This window comes from Sturnira hondurensis, unplaced genomic scaffold, assembly GCF_014824575.4.
Source record: "Sturnira hondurensis isolate 20B ecotype Veracruz unplaced genomic scaffold, ASM1482457v3 Scaffold0022908, whole genome shotgun sequence".
NCBI classification, from domain to species: Eukaryota; Metazoa; Chordata; class Mammalia; order Chiroptera; family Phyllostomidae; genus Sturnira; species Sturnira hondurensis.
The window spans coordinates 7,828,302-7,849,962 of record NW_028095539.1 but is presented as its reverse complement, the minus strand read 5'-3'; the positions used below and the strand labels follow the sequence as shown (position 1 = coordinate 7,849,962).

General features: G+C 59.4%; 1 protein-coding gene across 2 annotated transcripts; it reads left to right on the top strand.

Moving 5' to 3' along the window:
* The first annotated feature begins 736 nt into the window (after nucleotides 1-736).
* UBAC1 (UBA domain containing 1) lies at nucleotides 737-21,220 on the top strand. Of its 2 annotated transcripts, none has more exons than XM_037036574.1 (10): nucleotides 737-1,039; nucleotides 5,126-5,258; nucleotides 6,383-6,456; nucleotides 10,375-10,482; nucleotides 11,529-11,631; nucleotides 11,858-11,966; nucleotides 12,616-12,835; nucleotides 15,534-15,620; nucleotides 16,369-16,507; nucleotides 20,655-21,220. In XM_037036574.1, the coding sequence occupies exons 1-10, from the start codon at nucleotides 902-904 to the stop codon at nucleotides 20,768-20,770; spliced, it is 1,227 nt and encodes a 408-aa protein (XP_036892469.1). In that variant the 5' UTR covers nucleotides 737-901; the 3' UTR covers nucleotides 20,771-21,220. The 2 variants fall into 2 exon arrangements, with proteins under 2 accessions (XP_036892469.1, XP_036892470.1); XM_037036575.1 differs by having other exon boundaries at nucleotides 746-1,039; nucleotides 5,138-5,258.
* Nucleotides 21,221-21,661: the final 441 nt, after the last annotated feature.

The following is a 21,661-nucleotide window of genomic DNA, read 5'->3' as shown; positions in this document are numbered from 1 at the left end:
GCCCTCACCCAAATCAGCACTGACATTTGTCACCCCGCAGGAAGTGCGTGTGCTGAGTCCCTGGGCAGCTAGCTCCCTTTCCTCAGGTGCCGGCAGGCCGGCCTGAGTGAGTCAGAGGCTTTGCAACAGGGCGGAGGCCTGAGAGCCGAGGTTCGGGTCGGCTGGAGACCCCAAGCTGCTAAGAAGCCCACAGGTGCTGCTGCGGGCCTGGGGACCCCACTTGGAGAAACTCTTCTTGAGAGCAGTGCCCCCCGCCCAAAATAAACACAACAGCAGCCGCATACACGGTTTAAAATGTTTTAGAAGCCACCTCGTCAAAAAGTATAAACAGGTGAAACCAACTTCGTGTATATTACTTTACCCGATATACACAAGATATTAGGTCAGCGTGTAGTCAGTGTTAAACAATTGATTTTACGTTGTCTTTTCCTGCTAACTCTCGGAGATCCGGTGTGCATTTTACACTTGGAGCCCAGCTCAAAACGGTCCGGCACACTCAGTGGTTCCCGCGCGGCTGGTGGACCTGAGCTGCAAAGGTGCCGGAAGAAGGGAGCGACAAGAGAACTACAACTCCCGGGAAGCTTCGGGCGCACACTCGACGCATTTTCGGCTAGGCCTCTTCGGAGAACCACATATCCCAGCATGCCTGGGCGCGCCCTGTGACGCACTTCCGGCGCAGAGGCGACAGCGCGCCCCCGGCGGCTCGGCGGTGGAGCCAGGCGACGGTTCAGGCAGCTGCGAGTGACAGGCGGCCGGCCTACGGAGCCGGGGCGGGGCGGCTGCGGCCCGCGAGCGAGCGCGCGGTAGGCCTGGCCCCGCCCCCGCCCCGCCCCGCCCGGCCTGCCCGGTGACCTTCAGGGCGCGGGCGGCGGGCGCAGGCCCGGGCGGCGGCGGCGGCGCGATGTTCGTGCAGGAGGAGAAGATCTTCGCGGGCAAGGTGCTGCGGCTGCACATCTGCGCGTCCGACGGCGCCGAGTGGCTGGAGGAGGCGACCGAGGACACGTCTGTGGAGCAGCTCAAGGAGCGCTGCCTCAAGCATGTAAGGCCCGCCGCCGCTCCAGGCCTCCGGCCCCCCAACCTCCGCCCCGGCCCGGGGAGCGCCTTCCGCCCCTTTTCTCAGGCACTCCGCCTTCCCGACACCCAGACCCGGGCTCCGGGGTGAGTGCTTTACATCCCGTCCTGTCGCTGAACTTCCGCAGCCCGGGAGGTCGGGGGAGATCGGGAACCGGAGGCAGGGACAGGCGAAGTCGCCGCGCGGAGCTGGGCCTCCCGGCTTGCCAGCATTTGTGCCGCCTTGCTGTTGGGGTGAGGTTCCGGATTTTCCAGCAGCACCCCCAAGGGTTGGGAATTAGCGCCGCGGAACGAAGGGGCCCAGAGCGGGGAGGTCACTTGCCCTTTCCTGCAGAGCCGGCCCCTTGGAGCCGTTTCCTGCTGGCTGGCGTGCCTGCCGGGACCTGGCTCGGCCGCTGGTGCCTGTCCCAAGGTTGGAATCACTTAAAATAGTGTGTGCTTTCCTGTAGCCTTTGCGTGGGTAAGTGCGCAGGTCCAAGGAGCAGGATCTCCTCGTGGAGAGACACTTCTTAAAGTTGGTTCACGCGAAACACTCCTCCTACAGTCGGCTGCTTGTTTTTGGAGCTAGTCCTTGAAGGCTTTATCTCTAAACTTCTCGGCCTAGTAAGGTGGGGTGACTTCTGCCTGTGACTCTGGCTGCCTAAAGAAACTCTATACTTCGGTTGCTGTCCTGTTTTCTTGTCAAAAGAGTTTAGCTCGGAAGAGGCCTTAGCTGTGTAGGGTGGATCCAGCCTTTTAAGTCACATATCTGTACTTGAGATAAGGTGTTTCTCGAAAATAACGCTAAGGGTCCAAACTTCAGTGATGGAGGACAAACTTCAGTGATGGCAACTGCCCACAAGGTAACCCCTGGCCGGCCCCCCTGGGAGCGCGCTGCAAGGGGGATAGCAGCGCTGTCTTGGCCTTCCTGTTCATTCACATCTGGGAGGAGGGGCTTCGTGCTCACTTGTGAAGGGCAGGGACATTTTGGCCACTTTCTTGGCTTTCTTCTGACCCAGTGGGTATGGCTTCTCCCTTGGGACAACCACGGGACAGTGCTGGTGTGGAAGGCTGGGGACCCCCCGCCCAGGAGGGAAGCTCCTCGAGGGTGGGCTTGCGGGGCCAGGCTCCTCGGGCCCCAGAGAAGCCAGTGAATTAGGGGAACAGGTGGAATGGGCGGCAGTCCAGGACTGCAGGGACGTACCTGCCCGGCCAAGGCAGGCAGGGGAGTCTGGGGGTGAGTTGCGTGGCATTTTAACTCACTAGTGGTAGGGATTTACATCACGCTTATGGTGCTGTTTTATGAAGGGGAAGAGAAAATGAGAAGTGTTTGATGGATCCACAGATGCTTGCACGTTGGTGTTAATTCGGCAGCTCAACCGATGCTGATTACTTTGTTCTGATAGGAGTATTCCAGCTGGGATTGAGGTGTACCATGTGGGATTTGGGGGCGTTTTCCTACTTTAAACGGAGATCGGATTCCGCTCTGCAGCCTCTCAGGTGTGGAGGGTCTGACCCCGGGGCGCCTCACACCCACAGAGCTGGCATGCGGCAGGGGCCTGAGAGCCGAGCTGCAGAACGCATCCCTGCCTGTGCCCTCCTGCCTGTGCCCTCCTGCCTGTGCCATCCTTGCACAGGGAAGCTCAAGTGGGGCGCTGGAAAGTCACCCTGGAAACCAGCCCCCGATGTCCTGCTGCGGTGGTGAGGCCAGTGCCTCTGCGCTCCTGTTCTCCCAGGTTCCCCCCGTGTCCCTGCCCCCTCCCCCTCTCCTGGGCTGTGTTTCTGTTCCCATTACTCTGAGGGCCATTGCTGCCCCTCCCTCCCTGGTTTTACACAAGTGGGGGTCACCGAGGTGCACTCCAGCCCCCCTCACGGGGCTGGCAGGAGGGGACAGAGGGGCCCATCTTGTGTGAGGTTAATAGGAGTTAAGTGATTTTTAAGAAAATGACGCTTGTGATGCACCAGGGTGTTTCTGTGTCTTGTAACCCTCTGTGGCATTGCAGTCCCCAGTGTGGTGCCTGCTAGTGTGCCTGGGGTCATTTCTTAGGTCACGTGAAGGTGTATCTTCAAGCAACAAGCTATGCCAGGTGTCAGAGAAATCCCGACTCTGTTCTGGGGAGGAAGCTGGTCAGTGGGCGTGTGGGCCCACTGCCCCACCATCGGCTCTGTGGGGTGCTTTGTGGCTGTACCCCGGTTTGCTCATGCTTCTGCTGAGAACAAAGAGACCCAGTGAAACCCCGGCACGCCGTGTGGGTGACTCACACACAGGTTTGCCCCTGGCACACTGGTGATGTGCTGCAGAGTACGGGTGTTTTCAGGAACGGGTGTGAGGATTGTCTTGGAAAATCTGCTTCATAGACTGTGTTCTGAACTTGTCGGACCAACTGGCCGGCACATTTGGAATCGGAAGAAGCACACCCGGTATTTCTGGGAGCAGAGCCATCATCAAGTAGAATCTAGGGAAGAGGCGGGTGGTTCTCTGCGCTATCGAAACGGTCGAAGTGTGTCCTGCTGCGGGCTGAGCACCCCCAGCCCATCTTGCCGGTTTTGTGGGCTCAGTGATGGCCCCCGAAGCCTCCATGACCCCTCTCCCTGCCTCAGCTGTGGATAGCTGCACGTCCCAGCCGCTTCTAGAGTGCTGGGGCTGAGAGGTGAGGTGTGTGCTGAGGTTTCCTTTTTTTCTGGTGAGCAGTTGTGTGCGCTGCGGTCTCTGAGCCTCTGCTGTGGCCAAGGAAGGTCACTTCCCTTGTGGTCTGCCTGGCTTAGCACGGGAAGGTCACCAGGACCCTCGGGCTGCGGCGGACCCTGGGTGTGGCCGCAGCTGCCCTTTAGCCTGCACGGTGCTCCCACTCCGGCTGCGCAGCTGGCAGGTGCTCAGCGCTCAGGGACCAGAACCTGGCTGCTGCTTCCAGATGCTTGTGTCCCCAGCTCTGACTGGGGAGCGACAGGGCAAGGAGGCGCGCCCTCTGTGTTTGAAGCCAAAGGGTGTCAGCCCGGACTGCAGCATCAGACTGCAGCATCGTCTGCAGGTCTCACCCGAAGCATTCGGGTGCGCCCCACTCTGCTCAGCCGGGTTCTGGTTCACATGGGGCCCCAGTTGCCTGGGTGGGTGGGGCTCTGGCGGCGCAGGTGGGCGGTGTGTGTGTGTGGACGCAGCACCCAGCACGGCTCCCACACACCCATGCTGCGGCTGTTGGTGTTCACTTGCTCCTCACTTCATGCTGAGCTCCCAGGGGGTGAGGGGTCGGGAGTCCGTCCCCTGGGGGGTGGGGACGGCGCGTGTCACCATGAACAGCAGGGATCTGGGGGCCCGTGACTAAAGGGTGCAGGGAGGGCAAGGGGGGCGTGTGCCTTGGGGGCACACTGCTGGCTCCAGCCTGCTGCTCATGCTGCCTGCAGTGCCCCCCACGTGTGGGTGAGGACTTCAGTGGGTCCCGTTCCCCTCGCTGTGTCCAGGGGTTCCAGGCCCTGGGCAGTGAGAGGCACTGTGTGTGTCTCCCCTCTTTGCTCCCAGGACAGGCCCCTCAGTGGCACCCGTAGCTTTGGGGTCTCTGGCCGTTGCTGGGTGAGCCAGGCCTGAGCCGACTCCAGGGTGTCTCCTTGGGGTTTTGCGGGTGTCTTGGGGGTCAGGCCCCTTTCCTTGCCCTCAGTGGACTGTCCCTGTCTGTCTGCTGTTTCTCGGTCTAATTCTGGCGAGAAGGAAGAACAAGTACACAAATCATACTTAGGTCTCCAGATGTTCGGGACACAGGGACCTGCTGTTTTCATTCTGAAGACCCTTCGGATCTTTCCAGACAAGAGGGGAGTGATTTGGGTCGCCACTAATTACCAGCGGGGTGCGTCTGTCAGGCTGCAGCCCTGTGTCAGGGGATCTGGGCGGGTCAGTGGGCAGGTTGCCGGCCTAGGGGACCAGGGTTGTGGCACTTCGTTTGACATCTGTCACTGGCCATCACTCTTTGATTTCCTTTATGTATTATTTCTTAGGCAATGAGAAAAGCCATTAACTTCCTGATGCAGCCTGGTGCCAGGTTCTCTGTCACTACTGCTATGTTTTTTTTATTTTCTGTCTTGAAAATTTTCTCCCCAGTGTGCTCATGGGAGCTTAGAAGACCCCAAGAGTGTAGCCCATCACAAGTTAATCCACGCTGCGTCAGAGCGGGTGCTGAGCGACACCAGAACCATCTCGGAAGAGAACATCCAAGACCAAGGTGAGAGCCCCACGCGGGCCGAGGTGGGAGAGGGGCTGGCCCGGGGCAGGGCGCCCGCAGCGCGAGTGCAAGTGTGAGTGTGAGTTCTGGTCGGGCCTGAGTGAGAGACCGGGTCTCCTCCTCCCTCGCTAAACTGCAGGGCCCGTGGCAGAGCGGCCGTGAGGGCAGAGACTGAGACGGAACGGGCAGCATCCAGCTCGGGAGACAGACGTGCACTTTCCTTTTAATTCTGTCTCAAAGCAAACGCAGGTCTCCAGAGCTGCTTCAGGCCTTGTTCCGGGCTTCAGGGACGGTGGCGGCAGCCGTCTCGGACGTCTCAGGAAGGCGCTCTTCCTGCGCACGTCCCTCCGTCTCTTGAAGCTTTCTGTCTGGAGGCGTTTGGGGAGGAAACCTTGGTTTTCTGTGTCTCGTTCAGAGGGTGATTTTGATCCTGGCTGCCCTAAATAATCGTTTTGAAAACGCCAGAAGTGTCAGAGCCAGGTGTGAGCTGACCCCCACTGGGGACTGTGGCTAGCCACCCCCCAGCCCCCAGACTCCCACACGGCCATGGATGGGGAGAGGTTGCCGGGCTCCCCCAGGTTTCTGTACGGTCGTCAGGGCTGCGCTGAGTGTGCCTTCTGGGTCACTGCCACCTCTGGCCATCCCGCTCTGGTTCTAGCCACGTCCAGAGTCTGCATGTGAGCTGGGCACCCAGATGGAGGGTCTGCAGGAGGAGGGGCTGGTGTAGATGCCCCGTTTAGGAGGTGCCCAGGGAGGGCCCTGCTTTTCTGGCCTTGGCTCACCTAGCCATTCGTGGACATGAAACAGTAACCAGGTTTTTTTTTACCTTTTTATAAAAGATTTTATTTACTTATTTTTAGAGGGAAGTAAACATCAATGTGTGTTGGCTTCTTCTTTTTTTTAAGATTTTATTTATTTATCTTTAGAGGGGAAGGGAAGGAGAGAAATATCAGTGTATGGTTGCTTCTGGTGTGTCCCCTGCCAGGAACTGGCCTGCAACCCAGGCATGTGCCCTGACTGGGAATTGAACCGGTGACCTTTTGGTTTGCAGGCCAGCACTCAATCCATTGAGCCACACCAGGCAGGGAAAACAAGCAGTTTGATGAGCTCTTTTCTTTTTCCAGATGTCTTATTGTTGATTAAAAAGCGTGCTCCATCTCCGCTTCCCAAGATGGCTGACGTCTCAGCAGAAGAAAAGGTGAGTGTCAGAGTCCGGAACCGGAGATCTGTGTTTGTGAAAGCCGCGCCCCCCTCCCCCTGCTCAGCCCTGCGGCACGAGCGCGCTCAGCACTGCTAGTGCACAGACTGGCGGCGGCGTGGGCACCAGGGTGCTCCTGTCAGAGCGGGGCTGGGTGATGATGCCTGGCCCAGTGCAGGCCGTGTGGCCGGCCCTGGGACATCCGGCTCTGTGCTCAGGCCCGGGGCGGAGAGGAGCTTGTGGCGTTCTCATGGCGGGGCCTGTGCGTCATGCCCTGACACACTGCGTGTGGCCCCAAACCTGTGGGGACAGAAAACTCAGGACGTCGTTGCAACACAAAACAAGGAGCACACACACGGGGGCAGCGAAGGGCACACTCACCTGTCACCTTGGAGGGCCGGGGTCCATGCCTGCTGGCACTGAGTGAACCCTGGGGGGCCCGGCCGCCTGTCTGGTCTGCATTTTGGGGGGCAGAATTGGGGCCCCTGGGATTTGAGCTCACCCTCGCCATCCTGCTAGAGCCTGGCATCGGCGCTTGTGCCCTGGCCGCCCCGAGAGCTGGTGTGGGAGGCTGTGTCCGCAGGCCTGCATCCTGCCTCACATCGGGGTCCAGGCTTGCGCCCAGGGCCAAGTGCGCTGCGTGAAAGGGCAGCCACACCAGTTCTTCAGCTTCTCCTTTCTTATCTTCACGTGTGAAATGTCTTACTCGTGCTGTAAAGTGCAGGGAGAGCGCTCACCCAGAGAAAGGGGGCCCACCCACTGGGCCTGGGGCCGAGAGTGCAAGGTGCCGCTTCAGTCTCGTCTGGGACATGCGGCGAGGGCTGCCCTTATCTGCCGCCACAGCCGGTGCCAGCTCAGGCTGCTCAGCCCATCTCTGGAAGACAGACCTGGGCCTGCCCCTGCCTCCGTCCAAGTCAGGTCCCCGGGAGCTGGCGGGCACTCGGGTTGGACGGCCGGTCTCCACCTCTGCCAGGCTCTCTGCCCCCTGCAGCCCCTTTCTCTCTGCGCACATTTGCAGAGTGAATGTCCTGAGATGTTCATGTCTGCTTTTGTGAAGTGTTACTTTTAAGTGAAAGTAATATGTGTATTTAAAAAGCCAAGTAATGCTATCTTTTAATGAAAATGGGTAGCCGCCTCTTCCCACGTGCATTAGGTGCCCTGAAGGCAGGCGATCTGCAGACCTCTCTCTTTTCTTTTTTTCCTTCATTTTTTAAAAATCTAATTATTGTTCAAGTACAGTTTTCTGCCTTTTCTCCCATCCCAGCCCCCCCCAATGCTCCCCACCTCCCTCCCATTTCCACCCCCCCTAGTTGTTGTCCATGTGTCCTTTATACTAGTTCCTGTGAATCCTTCCCCTTTCTCTTTTCACTGCTCCTTAAACAATTCTCTTCTGAGGTCTGTGTTGCCTTCTGGGTGGTCTGGGCAGAGCCCCGCCCCTGGCCCCGCCCCTGGGTGCTGCTGGCTGAAGAGCTGGGAGTTACTGCGTGAGTCCTGTTTTCCTGCTCTGAGTGAAGCACACCGAGGTTATTATCCTTTTGTATACAGCTTCCTTTCTCCTTATTGCCTCATCATTTTGTTTGGTTTCTGTAGGCTTATCACTGACTTTTATCGAAATCTTCACCAGAATTGGTAAATCCCTCTGAAAACAGGGTCCCAGGTGTGAGCTCTGCCAGGTCCCACTTCTTGGGAGACCCCGCACCCCCTTTCCAGGTCCGTCTGTTCCAGTTGCCCCCAGGCCCAGGCAGCCTGGGCCCCCTGCCTGGGTGAGAGCCTCTGGTTCCTCCAGGTCTGAGTACGTGTCCTTTTGCCACAGGGCATTGCCACAGGGCATTGCCACAGGCTGCTGGCTGAACAGTGTGGCTCCCAGGCCACTAGGTTCGCAATTTGGGTCACTCGCCACTGCACAGGGTCTCAGGAGTGGGGTCCAGGCTTGGCAGGCCTGCGCTCTTCCCCAGAGGCCCTGGGAGAGTGTCTGCTCATGCTTTTCCAGGTTTTTGGCGAAACTTGGTTCTTGCAGTTGAGGGGCTGAGGTGCTGATTCCTTTCTTTCTTTCTTTTTTTTAAGGTTTTACTTATTTATTTTTATGGAGAGGGGAGGGGAGGGAGAAAGAGAGGGAGAGAAAGGAAACATCAATGTGAGAGAGAAACATCAATCGGTTGCCCCTCGCATGCCCCCAACTGGGGACCTGGCCCAGAACCTGGGCATGTGCCCTGACTGGGAATCCAGCTGGCGCCCTTGCGGTTTGCAGGCCGGCACTCAGTCCACTGAGCCGCACCAGCCAGGGCATAAGGTGCCGATGTTTGCTGGCTGTCAGCTGGAGCTGCCCTCAGCTCCTGGGGGCTGCCATGTGCCTTGCCACGCACCCGCATATCCTCAGAGCCAGCAACAGAATTTCTGTGTTGAATTCCTGTGGCCAGAATGGCCAGCCTGATCAGGTCAGGGCCACCAAGGGCCACCCTTTCTTAAAGTGGGCTGAGCCGTATGATGTGACCCAGCCCCAGAGTGACTGCATCTGCTCACAGCCCAGGGACCGTGGGAAGACCTGGGGGCCCGCTGGGTGCCCCAACGTCCAGGAAGGTAGGGAGTGTGGGGCCCTGACTTGAGGTCTGTCTGGGCTCAGAGAGTGCTGGCTGCTGCCCCACGTGACTGAGGCCTTGGTCCGGGTCTGCCAGGTTCCAGGGAGCAGGTAGGCGGGCAGCTCTGGCCATCGTCCCCCACAGGCCCTCCCCGGGAGTCGTCAGAGTTCTGTAGTGTCCTGGCTGCCTGGCTGGTGACACAGGAGCTTCTTCTTGTGCCTGCGTTCCGGAGGCGCCCTGGACGGTCTTCTCTTTCTGGAGCGCAGGTCAGCGGCTGTCGGGCTGACTCGGGCATCCCGCTCCTGCGCCTTTCTTGCCGGGCTGGGAGGCTTCTGTGTCCCTGACAGGGCTCTCCTCTCAGGGTGCCTTGCGGAGCCCAGCGCGCTCCCGCCTCTGCTGCGGGATCGTAGCAGCGTCCCTGGCTGTGGGATGCTCTTCTCTTACCTGTACCTCCCCCACTCCCGCTTCTTCATGTTACCCGTGTTATTTGGGGTCTCCCTTCCTTCCCAGGCCGTTCTCACACCTCTGCTCCTAGGCTGTCCCTCTCCACAGGGAGCCCTGTAGTGCTCACAGGTCCTCGCTGCCTGGCAGGTGGGGCTGCTGGTGGCTTCGCTGTGGGACAGAGACATGGCACTTGTGCCCTCCTACCCCACTCTGGAAGCAAGCTCGTAGGGCCTGGCCTCATCCTCGAGGGTCAGGACGGCACCGCCACCCCCTGCTGCGCGGGGGCTTCTCGGCCCTGGCTACTCCTGTGGCTTCCTCCTGGGTCTTGCTGGACCAGCAGGTTGCTACAGGGGCACCATCCCGGCCCCCCCAATTTGGCATGACTCCCTGCTCCAGGGAGCAGTAATTGGGGGGTGGAGGAGGGTCTGATCCCTCCACAGGCTCAGTCTCAAAATTGGTGCCTTCACTTGGATTTGTTTCCTGTCCCGCCCTTTTGTTCTGGTCAGTTTTCTGCCATCTTTATTCCTTTACCAATGAGTGGAGGCGGGGAGGGGCATCACATGGAGCAAAAGGTGAGGTGTGCTTCCGGCCACCTGGCGTGACCATACACCTGTGTTCCTCTGAGGTCGGCCTGGCCTTGCCCTGGCCCGGCTGCAGCTTCCTCGGATGGTCCTTCTGTGGCTACAACGGACGATGTCCATACTGTCCCCTGTCCTGCACTGCCATAGTCTGCTTACGGAGGCGGGGTCACCTTCTGAGCAGCCTGTCTTCCATTCCCGGGGTGTGCATAGAACCCTCCGGAACTGCCCCGGGTCAGAGCTCTGTTTGTTTGACTTACAGAATCTCGCCATTTGCTGCTCTCATGTTCACTTCTCACTCTGGTTATGTTTCTGTGTAGAAAAAACAGGAGCAGAAAGCCCCAGACAGAGATGCCATCGCCCGAGCCACCGCCAGCCTGCCCTCCTGCAACATGGACCGAGCCGTGGCCCAGACCAGCATGAGAGACGTGAGTGCGGCGGAGGCCACGCCGCCCCGCTGCCGCAGCAGGGGCCGGGGGCGCGGCCCCGGGTCCTTCAGAGAGCTGGGGGAGCTGGGTGGAAGGGAGGCAGGGTTCCGTGTGCTTTCTGCAACTTCCCCATGGGCCTAAATTGCTTCGAAGTGAGGAGCTTTGAAAGCCACGTGAAGGCAGGACAGGAAGTCAGATGCTTGTGGGAACGTCAGCGTTTTGTCCCGAGTTTGGCGAAACCTGGACTGACGTCCGATGGAGCTCTTTGTGACTGGGTCACTTTGCTCTGGAAAGCGGTACGCACAGGGGCAGAGCGTTCCTGGGGCTGCCGGGGACTCACCTGCACTTGGTGCGCCTGCTGGGCAGTACAGGGGCCACCCCCACTTTGTGGGTCCCTGTCTCAGCTAAGGACTGCCGTGAGCCCTGCTCCCCCAGAGCAGCAGCCTCTGTCAGGGTCTCTTCTAGAGAGTTCTGCATTGGCTGGGGCACTGAGCTCAGGCACCGTGTGTGTGTGTGTGTGTGTGTCCCCACGTGGGGTCCTTCACACAGTGGCTGAGGCTGGTTGTGGCACAGGGGGGACAGCTGACTCCCACTCCCGTCCACAGTGCAAAGTTGGGCGAGGGCCGTCCTCACTCCACCGCAGCAGCCCCTCTTCTCTGGTCCGGAAGCTGGATGCTTCAGGGGATGCTGCTCGGGTGTCACCTTGCGGCCAGGGAGACGGAGAGGCCATGTCTGCAGCCTGTGGCAGCCTGTCCTCAGCCCTTAGCTTTCTCAGCAGGGCGAGGCATGTGACCAGTGTGCTCTGTGTCGCCAGCCTCGAGGCTGTGTGCACAGCGCTGTGCCAACAGCCCCCTCCCTGCTCAGAGCCCTCCGGGGACATGCTCCTGGGCCCTCCCACCCTCTGCCTCCTCGGTGGGTCTGAGGCTGCTGAGTGAGGAGCAGCACAGTCTGACTTGCTGATCTGGGGACTGGCACAGAGTGTGGCCGCAGGTCCCACCAACCCTGGTGGGCACATGCTGAGGCGAGGCCCTCCCCGTCCCCTGCAGTTCCAGACGGAGCTCCGGAAGATCCTGCTGTCCCTCATCGAGGTGGCGCAGAAGCTGCTGGCGCTGAGCCCCGGTGCCGTGGAGCTGTTCACCAAGGCCAACGGTAGGTGTGGGCCTGGGCCGTCGGCCCCCGCAGTCCCAAGGGTCTCTCCATGGACAGGGCCCGAGACTGCTCACCCCGCCACTCCTGTTGGCACAAGTGAGGGCGGTTGTGCTGCCGTCTTCTGAGGTTCCGTAGAGTCGCCACACACGCTCGATGCTCGGACGAGGCCCTGAAGCTCCGTGGGGCCTGAGGGAGTGCCTCTCTCAGCTGCGTGTCTCTCCCACAGCGATGCTGGACGAGGATGAGGACGAGCGAGTGGACGAGACGGCTCTGCGGCAGCTCACTGAGATGGGCTTCCCAGAGAGCAGAGCCGTGAAGGCACTCCGGCTGAACCAGTACGTCGGGGCTGCCTCCTGCCCTCGGTGCAGGCGCGGGGCTTGGTCTCCTGGGTCTCCCCTGCAGGTGACACCCCTCCATCCCACACTCTCTGAGTTATTTCTAGTACGTGAGCCATTTTCAAGAGGCCCCTTCAACGCAAGGGCCGGCAGCAACTGCACTGGGCATCGGTGGGGGAGGCTGCAGTTGCTTGCTCTCGCTGTCCCCTTGGGGGCCGGCGTTGGACGGGACTCGGGGTGAGGCCTGCACCCAGCAGGGGCACCGGCCTCCAGGGTGGTGCAGCACTGTCACCTGCGGTCCTCTGCAGGTGCGCGGCTGCAGTTACATGTCTCGGCCCTCACTCAGACCTGAGATAAATTGCCAACCAGAGGCTGGGCTGTGGCCACGGTCGTTTTTGCTTTGCTTCTGAACCTCACCATTGAGTTCCGCTGCTTACAAAGTGGGCTTCAGTGTTCTGGCCACGCCCTGGGGCAGTTCGGGGTGAGAGCCCGAGGGTCACACATACCTGTGTGGGGAGTCTCCTTGCAGGGTCAGCGGCTAGCGCTGAAGAAGCTGTCACAATCGCAGTGGCTTCTCCTGGGGTGTGAAGGGAGTCACAGGCCCTCAGTGACGCCCCGGGACATCAGACAGTCTCTTGCTGTCTTTCAGCATGTCAGTGCCTCAGGCAATGGAGTGGCTGATTGAGCACGCGGACGACCCCGCTGTCGACACGCCTCTGCCCGGCCCGGCCTCGCCGGGTGAAGCCGGGGCCGAAGCTTCGGCGGAGGCTGCTGCCGACTCCAGAGAGGGCGACACAGAGGCCAGAGACGAGCTCACTGAAATCTTCAAGAAGATCCGAAGGAAAAGGGCATTTCGGGCCGACAGTCGGGTATGCGTGAGTGGGCCCGGGTCCTGCCAGGTGGACCAGCAGGTTCTCTGAGCCACACCACTGACCTCGGGCGGGGCTGGCTGGCCAGCCCTGGAGAGCGACACAGCTGGGTGAGGCCTCGGGGCAGACTCGGGCCCCAGAGGTCAGTCCTGCGTTCCCACCTGAGTGCAGGTGGCTGTAGTTTCCTCTGCACAGTTAGCCGCAAGTTGCCACCTGCCCAACAGCTCATGGCAGGTCTTGTCGTGTGGCTGGCGCAGCTTGGCTCACGTGTGGCATGTGTTTCTGTGGGATTCCCACGTGGCTCACTTGTTCAGCACCCTCAGGTGACTCACAGCTGGCCCTGCGGGTTGAGTGGGACCTGCGACCAGGGGCCACCTCCCTGCAGTTCATCCGCGCAAGGCTGCTGGGCCATGGTGGGGTTGGAGCCCCGCTCGGGATGCGCCCCGCCCCGCCCCAGCATGTCTGGCACGTGCTGTGTCCAGCCCCCTTCTCTCTGAGAACACGGCTCCTCTGAGGGCCCTGATGCAAAGCTCCAATTCCCACCTTGTGAGGACCCAGGGTCTTTGCCCTGTCTGTGGGGGCATCAGACCCTGACCCCGAGTGTGCCCCCGCCCCCCAGCGCACCCTCTTGTCTGACTAGTGTGCTGCCTAGGCCTTGCGTCTGTCACGTGGGGCTTCCCCCCTGCGTCCAGCCAGTGCGTCTGCCCTTCTCCTGCCTGCTGACCTGTGCCAGTCGGGAGGGCGGTCTGGCCAGAGTGCCAGGTCAGTGCAGTTCCCACACGACTGGGTGGGAGAGCAGGGCTTTGACTTCCTAGCTGTGGGCAGGGTGGTGAGTGTGCTGCATGCAGATGGCCCGGCCTGAACTCTGGCAGCCCACGGTGCCGGGACCCCGCCCAGTGCTCCCGGGAGAAGTGGGGGAGCTTCCACAGGTGTCACCACTTGGGGGTTCAGCATCTTTTCCTGGGCCGAGATAGCAGTGGAGAGAGAGGACAGTATCCACTGAGAGCGGGAGGTTCCAGGAGACTCGATGGGACTCTGATGTTCGACTCTTCCCCCGTCTCTCAGTGCCGAGCACAGAGCCAGGGGGGCTGGCAGAGCCGGTGAAGAGGTCTGGAGGGGAGGCCGGGGCTCGTGAGCCCCAGAGCAGGCGAGCTTTGTCCTGGCTCCCCTGGGAGCCTCTGGCACCGGGTCAGACCGACTCGTAGTGAAGGCCATGTCCCTCACGGATGGCGTCTCAGAATTGACCCTTAACGATGGTGGGAATCGAAAAGAGAAGACATTAGGGACTTCAGAATTGCGTGGCTTGGTCTTCGGAGAATTAGGAGAGGCCCTTGAAAACTTGATAAAACATTGACTTTTTTTTAAAAGAACATTGTTTTTTTTTTTAAATCCTCACCTGAAGACATGCTTATTGATTTTAGAGATAGGAGAAGAGAGGGAGAGAAATGTTGATGTAAGAGAGAAGCATCAGTCCCTGGCTGGTGTGGCTCAGTGGATTGAGAGCCAGCCTGCAAACCAAAGGGTCACCAGTTTGACTCCCAGTCAGGGCACATGCCTGGGTTGTGGGCCAGGTCGCTAGGAGGGGACGTGTGAGAGGCAGCCACACATTGATGTTTCTGTCTCTTTTCCCTCTCCCTCTAAAAGCAACTATGTAAAAATCTTTAAAAACGGAGAGAGAGGGAGAAACATTGATTGGCTGCCTCTCCTTTGCGCCCTCACCTGGGCCCAAACCTGTGAGCGTCTGGTTTACGGGACAACGCTCCAACCGACTGAGCCACACTGGCCGGGGCCACATCGAGCCTCTTTTTTTTTTTTGAAATATTTATTTATTTATCTTCAGAGGGGAAGGGAAGGAGAGAGGAAGAGAAACATCAATTTATGGTTGCTTCTTGTGCATCCCCTGCTGGGAACTGGCCCCTGCCAGGAACTGGCCTGCAACCCAGGCATGTGCCCTGACTGGGAATCGAACCGCGATCGTATTATGGTTCACAGGCCCGCGCTCAATCCACTGAGCTACACCAGCCAGGGCCACATCGAGCCTCTTAAGTGGCACAGGGCAATGGTCCAGAATAAAGCGAAAACGTGCGTCCCCCTCCTCCCAAAGAAGTGTTGCTTGGCCGTTGTTCCCTCTAACAATAGCACGTATTTAGCTTAGGAAAGCTTAAATTGTGTTAAATATAAGACATTTAACGTTAGTTTTAGTTTTCTTTGTTTTAAGAGATGAAATGTGAAGGAAATCCTTTTTCCCAGAAGTGGCAGTGACGTTCTGTCTGTGCTTGGGTTGGATTTGCTCCCAGGACCCTCTCTGCTGCCACTCTTGCTGGGCGGCCAGGCCCTCAGGTCGAGCCTTTGTGGGTCGTGAGGACGGTTCTACCCAGACAGCCGCGGGCACTGAAGTGCCCGAGGGTCTGAAGTGTGTCTGGCCGCCCCTGGCACTGTGGTGAGCAGCGCCCCGTCCCTGCCAGTCTGGTCTTGTCCCCGGCAGGGCCCCCCTCCACCTCCCTGGCTGTAGTCCCTTGGTGGCTCGGGACACCTTTGAGGAGACAGTTGTGAAAGAGAGACCCCGTGGCACTGATTTAAAGCCCCCTCTGCCAAGTCATGCTCTGGAGCTGGGGCTAAGTCCCAGGTGTTGCCCGGCACCTCGACTGTTGCCGTGTCCCGGTGCGCGGCATTCACGGGCCTGTGCCTTCTCCTTCAGGCTGTCATTTCCCTGATGGAGATGGGATTCGACGAGAAGGAGGTGATAGACGCCCTGAGAGTGAACAACAACCAGCAGAATGCGGCTGTGAGTACCGGGCTGGGCCGTCCGAGCGGCAGTGTTTCCTCGCCTCACGGGGGGTGGCCGTCCTGCGTGGGGGTGACTCTCGTAGACGAGCCACTATTTATTTTGCTATTGAAGTGAAACAGTGGAGTATATGGTTCAAATTCTATAAACTTTTTTAAATACTGAAGAAGTTCTGGGCTCTGTCTTTCCGAAACAGTACATAGCCTTGAATGTCTAATTCACTTACTTTGTTAGGCGACTTCTGAGCCGAGTCTCCTTCTGCAAAGGCACGTTAGCTGCCGGTGGCACTGCCCCCAGGGGGCTGTGCTCACTGGGGGGCTGTGCTCACTGGGGGCTGTGCTCACTGGGGGCTGATGATGGCCCTTCCTGGTGCCGGAGCCGGCGGTCACACGAGCAAGACCGTGTGGCTGCACTCAACCTTTCTGGACTCAGCAACACGCTGTCACGGGACTCTCCCGCCAGGGCTCCTTCCCTGGGCCGGAGCCTGGGCCCGCGCCTTTCTGAGCGCTCCCACTCTCTGGGCCATTCATATCGGCGCCCTGCTGAGTGACTGGGGGGCCTGTCCCACACGGTGGAGCTGCGGCACTGAGCAAACCAGGCAGCGCTTTCTGCCCCGGCAGCCTGCCACGACCCCCAAGTCTGGGCGGCTTTACTTCAGGTTCAGGTCCCTCCCAGTGAGAGCGGTGCCGTGTCCCCACCGACAATGGTCCAGAGGCACCGATGGCCGCCTGTCGTGCTTGCCTTGCAGTGTGAGTGGCTGCTGGGGGACCGCAAGCCCTCCCCCGAGGAGTTGGACACGGGCATCGACCCCGACAGCCCCCTCTTTCAAGCCATCCTGGATAACCCCGTCGTGCAGCTCGGCCTCACCAACCCGAAAACGCTGCTGGGTGAGTGTGTCTCCTTCATGTGTGCTGGGGGGCTGCCCCGAGCACGCAGGTGTCCCCGGGGAGAGGCACTGCAGCCGCACGCCCAGGGCTGTCTCCGTGCACACAGCAGCCTCCTCCGTGTGGCTCCTGCCTGCGTTGTAGTGGGGCCGGACAGCCCCGGGTGCTCTGGAAAGCCAGAGCCAGCGGGTGAGGCGGGCCCAGGAGAGCAGCCTGTGCGTGAGTGGGGTGTGTTGGGGGACCGGGAGGAACTTCCTCATCATTCTTATGCCTGTGAAATATAAGATACATACAAAAGCATATAACAGATACACAATTCCAACTTAAAAAAATAAAACTAACGAGCATGTGTACACACTTACCATTTAGCTTTTTTTTACTTATTTTTTTAAACAGTATTTAAAAAGGCAGGAGCCCCGAAGTGCGTCTGGGTGCTCTGACCGCCTGCCTCCCTCCGGAGTGCCCAGATGCCGAGTGTTTCCCGCCCCTCCGCTGCCTGGGCAGTGTGGTGCCCACACGTACTTCCTGCCTCTGTGCGGGTAGGGCCGTGCCTGGGTGGGCTCCTGAGTCTAGGTGGGCTCCTGGGACTTGCTCTCCCAGAGTGCCGGCAGGTGGTTGCTGAGCGATTGCACTGCGGTCACTCCGTTCTGTTCCCTTGCACAGGCGCTGCTCTGGTCACTCTCATGCACACCCCCAGTGCACACATGAGGGTCCCTGTAGGCAGGTGCCTGGGGCCAGGCTTCGGGGGCCAGGCTTCAGAGGCCATGTGGGCATGCCTAGCGCCTGTGTTCTGGGGCGGGGGTGCCCACAGTGCTCAGAGCCCTGTTGCTCCCCAGGCAGCACCCCGGCATGGAGGCGAGGGCTCCTGCTGCGTGGCGGGCTTAGGTGTTTGCGTGCTATGCCACCTCCCTGGTCTTCGAGGCCAAGCCCTTTGGAAGGTCGGCCTGCCAGGCCCTCGGCTGGTCTCTCAGCCTCTTTCTCTATCAGGTGGTTCTGCTTGTTCACCCAGCGCATCCTCGCATGCTGGACAGCGACCTCTCGTGCTCCTTGGGGTGCGAGTGCTATGTCCATCTGACTCCCTCACCCCTTCAGTGGGCAGATGTCCGTGTCTGACACACTTGACTGTGTCCGTGTCTCATTGGTGATATGAGTCTTCACGTGAAAACCCTGCGGGCCCGGACCGGAAAGGCGTGTGTGTGGCAAAGGTGGGCTTTCCTCTTTGTGTGCAAAGCTGGCACTTCAGGGACATGCCTCCCAGAGTTTATTCCCATGCTTTGTGCTGGGGCCCATGGCCCCTTCTGCCCGGAGCAACCCCGACTCCCTGTCCCTACAGGCCCGCCGCCTGGGGCTGCCTCAGGCCTCTTCTGTGGGGCCGTCTCTGAGTACTTTGCCATTGAGACTGTGATTAGCTGTCGACCTTTTTAAATTTTTTGAAGATATATTTGGTCAGATTAAGGAAGGTCCCTCTTCCCTCCAGTCTGACGCTGGGTTCTGACTGCTGGACGCACGTCCGTGTTCCTGCCTCTCCCGTCTGTGGCCACTCTCCTGTGGGTTTACTGGGTGGGGCGGCAGGGCCATCTGTGGCGGTACAGCTGGCTTCCAGGGTGAGGGCCATTACCCCCTGGAGCGCTGCCGCAGGTCTGGCCGCCCCGCCTGTGCCCCGCGTGCCCGGAGCTCCCGAGAGAGGACGGCCTGTGTGTGCTCCGGGCCCCGCTTGGCACCTGCGCGCCTCATGCCTCCCTCCAGCTCGTGTTCAGGCACGTCTCGTGTTTTCTAAATGGCCATTATCATTTTATTTATTTAGAAATTTTGGCCCTGGCTGGTGTGGCTCAGTGGATTGAGCAAGGGCCTGAGAACCAAGGGGTTGTAGGTTCGGTTCCCGGTCGGGGTACATGCCTGGGTTGCAGGCCAGGCCCCCAGTAGGGGGCGCATGAGGGGCAGTCACCCATATTTGTGTCTCTTCCTCTCTTTCTCCCTCCCCCTCTCTCTAAAAGTAAATAAATAAAATCTTTAAAAAAAGTAAAAATTTTGTTTATTCTGGGAGAGAGGGGAAGAGAGGAAGAGAAGGAGGGAAACATCAATGTGTGGTTGCCTTTCACACGCCCCCTACTGGGGACCTGGCCTGCAGTCCAGGCTGTGACTGGACTGGGCATCGAACCAGCAACCCTTTGGTTTGCAGGCTGGCACTCAGTCCACTGAGCCACACCAGCCATTATCATTTTAGATGAAGTGACTACTCATTTAGGAAGTTTGGAAAATGCAGGAGGAATTAAGAAGCAAGGACATGTGCCTCTCCCGCCATTGGCGGGTCTGTTGCTGTTCATGGGCCTTCTGTCCCACGTCACGTTGGGAGCCTTTCCTCCTGTCCTTACCACCTCAGAGGCGAGAGGTTTCGGTGGGCACAGGGACTTTGTTCTGCAGATGAGCTACAAATGGTGTCACACATGCTACTTCCCTGTTTGTAGTCACGTGAGTGGGTCTTCATTCTGTTGCTCTTGGGCCTACTGCCACAACACACCTTTTCGTCCCTGCTCTGGGAGTGGCTCCTGTCCCCAGGGTGAGTGGCTGGAAGTCAGGTGAGCAGGTCACACAGCATGGAGCATTTTAAGTTCTGATGACACCCCACAGTGCACTGTCCCCGTGGCACACACAGCATATCCTGCTGCCCTTGTCATAGCAAGTTACATGCGTTGTGCTGCCCCTTGCACTTCTCTGCCACACGTGCCTGTCTGTGTTTCCATGGTGACACTGGCGTTAGAGCCCTGTCAGCAGCTCTTCCTGGGTGAGAGGTGTCTGTCTGCCCCCTGCTGGTCGCCGCCAGCCTCTCCTGCGCCCTTGCACTCTGTGCAGCGTTTTCTGAAACGCACACAGTGAGACCCGCAGAAAGAAGCCCTTTCTCAGGTGAATACCGCCCTGCGGTTTTTACACTGAGCTCCTCTCCCCTCTCTCTGTCCCCTCTGTCTCACTCTGGGACTGTTTTGCTGTTCGCTGGGAGGAGGCGGGGCTCATTCCCAGCCCGTCTCTGGGACTGCCCTCCTTGGCTCGGGGCATCCGCGATGTGGCCGTGCTTCCTATTTTGTTCCCCTGTGCGCCAGGCTGTCTTTTGAATCAGGAGGACCCCGCTGATTGTATTCAGGCTGCAAAGGGTCTCAGGCCCCACGTGATGCCGAGTGGCCGGGGCCTCCTTGAGGACATGCTTTCCCTGGAGCCTGTAAACAGGGCCACCTGCCTTGGAGGGGGGGCTGGGTGACAGTGACTGTGAGGCCTGCCCTTCCCATGAGCCAGGGCCGCTGTGGCCGGTGGGTCTGTTCCTGGAACGCACCTGTGCTTTTTGGGAAAACAACTGCGTACAACTTCAGAAAGTCGGAGTTCTCATTGTAGAGTCGTGTTGTCAGGACGGAGCATTCTGCGTTTGCCGCTGCACAGCACCGTAGGCACCGCACTGTAGGCACAGCACCGTAGGCACAGCACCACCAGCACCACCGTAGGCACCACACTGTAGGCACAGCACCGTAGGCACCGCATCGTAGGCACCTCACCGTAGGCACCGCACCGTAGGCACAGCACCGTAGGCACAGCACCACCAGCACCACCGTAGGCACCACACTGTAGGCACAGCACCGTAGGCACCGCACCGTAGGCACCGCACCGTAGGCACAGCAGTGCGTGTACGCACACGGTCGCGCTCTTGGGTTGGAGGCGGGTTACTGAGCGAGTCACTGCCCGGACTGCTTTTAAGATTCCTGATAGCTGTTGCCAAATTGCTTTCCAGAATCTGCATGCCAGGGAACACACACAGGCGTGTTGCTCACTGTAGAGCCAGAGACGCTGTCCTTTTGATTCAGAACTGATTTGATGAGCAGATCAGACCTTGTGGGTTGTGGTTAGGGGGTCTCATCTCAGTGTGACCTGCACTGCTTGGTCCCACCTCCACAATAAGAAGGTGTGGAAAGGTCCTCCAGTGCACATGTGCACAGATGAGCACACGTCTGTGCTTGCACACATGTCTGCTCACATGCACATGTGTGTGTGGGTGCATCGTTTATGTGTGAGTGCACATGTGTGTGTGGGTGCATACATCGCGTACATGTGAGTGTGTGTGTGTGGAGGGCATGGTCACACGGTCGGCCTGGCTCTGTTCTCCCTGCAGCATTTGAAGACATGCTTGAGAACCCACTGAACAGCACCCAGTGGATGAACGACCCGGAGACAGGGCCAGTCATGCTGCAGATTTCCAGGATCTTCCAGACCATGAACCGCACGTAGGCCGTGCCTGCACTCCTGCTGCCCCAGTGGCCTGCCAGGGGGTCGGTCTCAGATGCACCTGCCTAATTCTCATCCAGCTGTGGGGACAGTGGCTCGGCTGAGGAGGGGACCAGCCAAGGCTGGAGGGGATCCCGTCCGAACCCCGCCCCTGAGCCTGCCCTGACTGTTCTGCTTCCATCTTACAGCTTAGACACTTCTGTGCGCACTCGTGAGGTGCCGCTGCGCCTCCACCAGTGTTTACAGGCAGGTGGTTCTGTGGGGGGCTGCCCCCCATGCCCCCCGTGGGCCCCAGGCCCTCCCAGTGCTGTTTGAGTGGAGCCAGAGGAGTTGCTCGCGGTCGCCGGCTGTCGGCAGATGGCGTGTTCATGTGTTCTCGTCCAGCACTCTGGGCCGAGTGGAGGACTCGCAGATGACCTTCCTTCCACAAATAAACGCTCCTTTCCTACCTTCTCTGGCCATGTGGTGGTTATTCTGATGGCAGCACAGTGCCCTTTCTGTGGTCTCAGCCAAGTGAGTGCGCACACCCTCCCTGGGGCGCATCCCTCCAGGGTGGAGGGGTGGAGGGGTGGAGGGAGTGGCAGGCCCTGGAGCAGGTGCCCCAGTCTCCAACCGTGTGCTGGGCTGGGGCAACCTTCAGACCTCGTGCCCCGCCTCCAGCCGCTTTAAAAAACACCCATAATTTAGAATGAGAAAGAAAGTTAACCACTCCCCCCCTTTTTTTAACTTCTCATTATTTACTGTTTAAAGGAGTTTGTTGTCATACATATTTTTTAAGCTTCCCTTTGGAAGCAGCCCCACCCTCCTGACCTGCTGCAGCCTGCTTGAGCGGCTGTGGGCCCCCCCACCCCCCCACCCCCGCCCCCACAGCCGAGCCCAGTGCTCGCCCACCTC